We start from the raw sequence: 6,377 nt of genomic DNA on the forward strand, positions 1-6,377 counted from the left end.
GCGGGCTTTGGCGCTCCCAGACTGGCCCGGCCGAGGGCCCCGGTCAGCACTGGAGCGTACGTGCAACCAGAAACATTTCCCACGCTATTTCCCGTCCGGCAGGTCCTCTGCCAAACCGGTCTCGGCCGCAGGCAACGGGCCCGGCGGGCAGCGATGGCCGCCAGCACCGGCGGTAGTGAGCGGGCTCCTCGGGACGGCCCGTTTCCCAGGCGGCGAACCCCGGCTTGCCGTACCGCGGTCACCCAGGGCGGGAGCCAGCGACTGCCGGGCGCGGACAGCCCGGCCGGGGCTGGGGGAGCGCACAGTGCAGCCGCCCCGGGGGCTGCCCTGGTGCTGCACTGTCCCCGAGCGGCACCGCCTCTGCGGCCCAAACGGGGTTCGCTTGAGACTCAGGGAGTGCTTGGACCCTGAGCAGCCTGGGGCACCCCTGCTGGAGGGGCAGTGCGGCTGAGAGGAGGGGGCACGGCGGCACCGGGGAGAGGAAGCGGCGGGGCGGGAGGGGACGCGCCACCGGCCCGTGGGCGGGGAACCGGGGCCGGCGGCTGGGCCGCACGGGCGATGCCTGCTCGTAGTTCCGCGCGAGGCGGGACGCCTCCTCCGGTGCTCCGCCTCGCCGGAGGGCCAGAAGAAAAAACAGAAAAGCCATTTTATCACGCCGCGGGGGCTACAGAGATAACCCCCCCATATTTCCACCTGGAAAAATGGGGGTATTAAATTGCAGGAGAGTCAATGAACAGGACAAACGTACCATTAATGTGCAACGAGCATCACTGGCGACAGATACAAATTATCAGAACGCTGTTTTAGTGCGAGCTTTAACGCGGAATGGTCGCGGGAGCCGGGCTTCGGATCTGCCACCCGGAACTCGCACGGCCGCGCCGCCGGTACGGAGGCCGCGCTGCTGGACGCCCGCTGCTGGCCGGCCCGGCGGGCGGGCAGGGCTGCGGGGCAGCGGGCCCCCGCGGAGCCACGCAGCCGCCACGGGTGCCGGAGGCAGCCCGATACCGGGCGTCGGGTCCTGCGCGCTCCTGGCCGCGGCCGGTGCCGGAGCCGCAGAGCGTCCCGCGGGATCGGGGCGGAGGCGGGACGCGCACACGCTCCGGTGTGCGCAAGGGAGCAGGGCGCTCCCCGCCGGGGCGTGCCGCGGGGGTCAGCGCTGCCCCGCCGACGCGGGGTGGCGAGGCCGCGCTCTTACCCTGCTCCATCGGGGCCCGCTCCTCGGAACGGCTGCTGGCTGCCCGGCCCCCGCCGAGCGGGGCGGAGAGGCTTCCCTCTCGCAGGCCGAGCCGAAACGGTCATAGCTGCGGGGCCGCATTCAGAAGCGGAGAACCCGCGGGCGGTGCGGCGTCCTCGGCGGGAGGGCGCTCGGCTGGCCCGGCGTGCGCCCCACCGCCCCGAGCGCCGCCACCCGGGGCGGGGAGGGCGGCGGGACGCGGGAAGACCGCGGGCTGCCTCGGCGGAATCCCGGCGGTGTGCGACCGTGAGGGGCACCGGCAGGCAGAGACCGAGACAGCCCCCGGGCGGGGCGGCGCGCCGGCCCCTCCGCCTGCCCGGGACGTGCCGCCCCCGCGCCCCGGGAGCGCCGGGCGCGTCCGCCGTCCTCCCGGGGGCCGGCGTTCAACACCTTCCCGCGGCTCCGTGAGCCTGAGCCGCGCCGCAGGAGGGGGGAGCCCACGGCACCCGCCGGCCCCTTCCCGACATAGGCAGGCGTTGCAGAAACGAGACCGGACAGAGCCGCCGGGGCTCGTCCACGGGAGCCTGACAAACCCCTGGCTGGCGGCTTTGCTGCCGCCGTTTGCCACAGGTAGAGGAAAAAGCACTGAAGTCGTTTGTTAAACCTTCTTTAGGGCAGCGTCGGTTTCGATCTCAGGTTTCTACGTTGAGCTGTTTACGAGGATGCCTGTAACGAGATACAGAGACTGTTCCATCATGTCTAACTTCGGCGACTGAAAATGAAGCCCTGACCGGGAAGCGGCTTCCCGGACCGACACTGACATTGGGGCGCTCGCGTCGGGTCAACCCAAACCCTGTTCGCCTGCGACCGGTTCTGACGATGGACATAACGACATCGAAGGCCACGCGTTTCAGTAATGGTTCAGGTGTGATGAAGGCGGTTCATATTTACTTTGCGAACGCTTTGAAAGGTTTTAGTTGCCCGCTTGTGGTGGGGAATATTTTCCTTGGCTAACGATGCGTCAAAACGCAGAAGGAGGTCGTGAAGCGAAGAGCGAACAAACCCCCTTTCCGGAATCATTTTATATATAAAAAAAAACCAAAAACAAAAACCACAAATCCGAATTCTTCTTGTCTTGACAAGCAGGCACGTTTTCGATCTTAATCGAAGAGTACCGGTGGTAATTTTATTTGTGCGAACGAGCTTCGTTCCGCGATGATGTAACAGCCGTTTTCCCCTTAAAGACAAGGGGTTCCCCCCCCTCCGCCGGGTCCCGGTGTGTCTGAGAACCGACAGCGGGCAGCTGAGCCGGACGGTTGTTCCCGGGACACAAGACCGTCCTGAGAGCCCCGCTGTAAACGGTCGACTTTAACGAGAGGGTGGCGGCTGCCGCGAGCTGAAGACGGAACCGATCACCCAGCAGAAGGGGCCGGGGGCAGCTGGCAGCTCCCCCCGCCCAGCAGCCCCGCGGCGGCGGAGCCGCCATCCCCCCGCAGCGCGACGGGCCCCTGCCCGGCCCCGCCGCCGGCGCGGGTGGGTCTCCCAGATCCGAGCCCTTTCGGGCTCAGTGGAGGTCCTGCAACCGGCGGGAAGGGCCCGACGCGGCGGCCGGGATGGGCGGCCCCCCCCGGAGAGCCGGCCGCCTGCCGCGCCGCGGGCCGACGAGCAGGGGCCGCAGGCGGCGGGGGCGGGCCGGGAGCGGAGCGGTGAGCGGGGAGCGGAGCGGGGCCGTCCCGGCGGGTGCCGCGGCGGGCGGGGCCGGGGCCCGCGCGGGGGTCCCGTCGGCCGTGGCGCGGCCACGTGCAGCTCCGCGCGCTCCCACGGCGCCCGGGGGCCGCCCGGCCCGGCGGTGACGTGTTGGGGTGGGGGCGCTCGCCGCCCGCCGATTGGGCCGTGGCGGCGGCGCGGGGAGGCGGCCGCCCAATGGGCGCGGAGCTCGCAGGTGCCCGCGCGGTTATCTGCGCCCCGGGGCGCGGCGCGGAGGGTCCCCGCTGCCGCCGCCGGGACGCGCGGCTGAGGCGAGGCGCGGAGCCCAGCCCAGCCCAGCGGCGCCCACCCCGCCGTCCCGTCCCATCCCGTCCCGGGCCTCCTCCCGCTGGATCCCGCGCGGAGAGCAGGAGCCGCAGCCTGGCAGGGACGCTCCGCCGGGAGGGTTCTTCTCCCTAGGACCGCCGCTTCGCCGTGCTGCCCCGGCTTGGCTGTCACCGCTCCGCTCCAGCCTGGAAGTTCGCGGTGCGCGTCGCCGAGCTGTGGAGGCGGGCGGAGGAGAGCTGGCGTTTTCCTGCTCCCGGCAAACTTCGGTACTTGCTGTCGCTTTGAAGCTGCGAGCAGCGAAGGGGCCGTCCCGCCCGCGACCAGCGCTCCTGGCGCGGGGTTGCGGCAGAGCAGCTGCCGGCGTGGTTGGAGAAAGACCCGCGCTCGTTGATGACCGCAAATGTTAGCGGTGGGGCAGATGGATGCTAATCGCCAGAGCGCGTTCGTCCTCAGCAGTACGCCACTGGCCGCGCTGCACAACATGGCCGAGATGAAGACCTCCCTCTTCCCCTACACCCTGCAGAACCCCTCCGGCTTCAAGGCGCCGGCCCTGGGCGGACTCAACACGCAGCTCCCCTTGGGGACGCCGCACGGAATAAGCGACATCCTGGGGCGGCCCGTGGGCACCGCCAGCAACCTGCTGGGCGGGCTGCCCCGCATCAACGGACTGGCGGCCTCGGCCGGCGTCTATTTCAACCCCGCGGCCGTCTCCCGCTACCCGAAGCCACTGGCGGAGCTGCCGGGGCGGCCGCCCATTTTCTGGCCGGGAGTGGTGCAGGGCTCTCCCTGGAGAGACCCGCGGCTCGCCTGTCCCGGTAAGTGCGGCCGGTTGCGGGGGGGCGCGGCCCGGGGTGCCTCCCCGGCAGGCGGCCTGCGCTCCGGCCCGGCTCCCCCCCGCCGCGGGCCGCCGTGCGACGCGCCGGCAGCCAGGCCGGGCGCGGGCGGGCGAGCGCGGTGGACGGGGCGGCCGGACCGGCGGAGGCCGCGGGCGCGGCACCCCGAAGGCAGGCCCGAGGGGGCCGGTGCGGCTGACCTCGGCCCGCCGCGGCGCCCCGGGATGTCTCGGGACCGAGTCCTGCGCTAGAACCGGCGGCGGACACTCGGAGCGTCCCCGCCGCGGCCCGCTCCCCGCTTCGCGCCGGGCGGAGCCCCGGCCCCGGGCCGGGACCAGTGCGGACCGCGGCTCTGACGGAGCTGTTTCTACTCCGCTTTCAGCTCAGGCGGGGATGGTTTTGGACAAGGACGGCAAGAAGAAACACTCGCGGCCGACTTTCTCTGGGCAGCAGATTTTTGCTTTGGAGAAAACCTTCGAACAGACGAAATACTTGGCAGGACCGGAGAGAGCCCGTCTCGCCTATTCCCTCGGGATGACCGAGAGCCAAGTGAAGGTGGGTCCCCGCGGGCGCGGTCTGGGCACGGGCTCTCACGGCCGCCGCGCGCTGCCCCGGCAGCTCCGTCACCGTTTGCTTTTGCAGTAATTATCGGTGACCGTGAAAACTATACAACCGTACAGCCCTTTTTTAAAAGTCAGTTGTGATTTAAATTGCATTTGGATACTCGATAGATTTGAGGCCAGTTTCTACAGAAGTTATTTTGTGCTTAGAATTGCAAACGACTCAAGAAAAATAGATATAATATATATATTTAAAAACAAACAAACAAACCAAAACAAAACCCCGAAAATCCCCCGGCATATAATTGCTTTCAACGGGTCAGGTTTCAGCGGAGATCGTGTCCGGTAACTGGCACCATTTTACCCTGCATAACCCCGCAGATTTCTTAGCAAAGACTTTAGGTGCACCGATGCGTTGAAGCGCACGGGGAGTCCCTAGTCCCGAATTATTTCTCTGGCCACCGTACCCCGTTTTCAACAGATGGTTGTTCCGCGAAACCGCTGCGTATTTCACTGTCGCACGGCTCCGGCTGGCGACATCCCCGGAGGAGCCGGGCGGGCGGCCCCGGCGTGTCACCGCCAGCCCCTCCCCGGCGCTGGCCGGGCCCGCGGCTTCCCGGAGCCCCGCGCTGGCGGGACGGGGCGGCCCAGCCCGGCGCCGCCGCCGGAGGGGATGGAGGGGGGGGGCGGGGGGGCGGGGGCGGCGCGGCGCGGCGGGCGCGGGGCTGATCCGGTGCCGGTGCCCAGGTCTGGTTCCAGAACAGACGGACCAAGTGGCGGAAGCGGCACGCGGCGGAGATGGCCTCGGCCAAGAAGAAGCACGACTCGGAGACAGAGAAGCTGAAGGAGAGCTCGGACAATGAGGACGACGACGAATACAATAAGCCCCTGGATCCCAACTCAGACGACGAAAAAATCACGAGGCTATTGAAAAAGCACAAATCCACGAACCTATCCCTCGTCAGCCCCTGCAGCACCAGCTCAGACACCTTGTGAGGGCGGGCACTGACGGCCGCTCCGGGGCCGGCACCGCGGCAGAGACGAATTGTAACTGGATGTTTAAAGTAGTGTGTTGTACAGCCCGAGATGTATGTGAATTGTATATATTTTTTACAGAATAAGTTATGAAATTATTTTCCTTCTCATCGATGTAAATTTCAGAGGAATTTTTCCAACTTTTTGGTTTTTGTTTCGTGTCCCTTTAAGGTTTGCCCCTCTTCCTTTTAGTCTTCTTGCCAATTTCCTGCTCCTAACAATCAGATTTTGTTACGTTTTGTATGGGTCGCCAAATCCAAGCTCAGCCACTTTGTATATAGTAAATTTCAGATTTTGTGATGTATATTTCTAGTGTAAAAACGGCTGTTTTCTTTCGCTCCCTCTACTCAGTGTTTTGGCGGTTTGATTTCTCCTGCTTCCGGATTTTATGCTTAATAATATCAAAAGAGAAAACAACCCCAGGATTTTATGCTTAATAATACCAAAAGAGAAAACAACCCAAAAAAGCACGAGAGAAAAATGGACACTTGATTCAAATTGGGTTCAAATAATGTCTCCACATGGGTTGGAAAGACTTTGTATAAATCAATAAATTATTTAACAAGCTTCTCCTTGAGCGAGTTTCTTCCCGCGTTACCCGTTTTCAGTCCCCGTCCTGCCCAGCGGCCGCGGCGCCTCTGCCGAGCTGGGGGCGGATTCGCCTCCGCTCCGCGGGGTTTGGCCGGGGAGCGCGGAGTCCCGTACCTGTTGCAGGGTAATTTCTTCTTTCCGCTTCGCTGG

The 6,377-nt window shown here is 65.7% G+C and overlaps 1 protein-coding gene across 1 annotated transcript; it reads left to right on the forward strand.

Annotated features, from left to right (window-relative positions):
* Positions 1-3,608: 3,608 nt before the first annotated feature.
* NKX6-2 (NK6 homeobox 2) lies at positions 3,609-5,597 on the forward strand. The gene is made up of 3 exons (XM_086467126.1): positions 3,609-4,023; positions 4,424-4,596; positions 5,349-5,597. Exons 1-3 carry the CDS (start codon positions 3,609-3,611, stop codon positions 5,595-5,597), a joined length of 837 nt encoding a protein of 278 aa, XP_086323252.1.
* The last annotated feature ends 780 nt before the right edge of the window (positions 5,598-6,377 follow it).

This window comes from Leptosomus discolor, chromosome 6 (assembly GCF_034619465.1).
Source record: "Leptosomus discolor isolate bLepDis1 chromosome 6, bLepDis1.hap2, whole genome shotgun sequence".
NCBI classification, from domain to species: domain Eukaryota; kingdom Metazoa; phylum Chordata; class Aves; order Leptosomiformes; family Leptosomidae; genus Leptosomus; species Leptosomus discolor.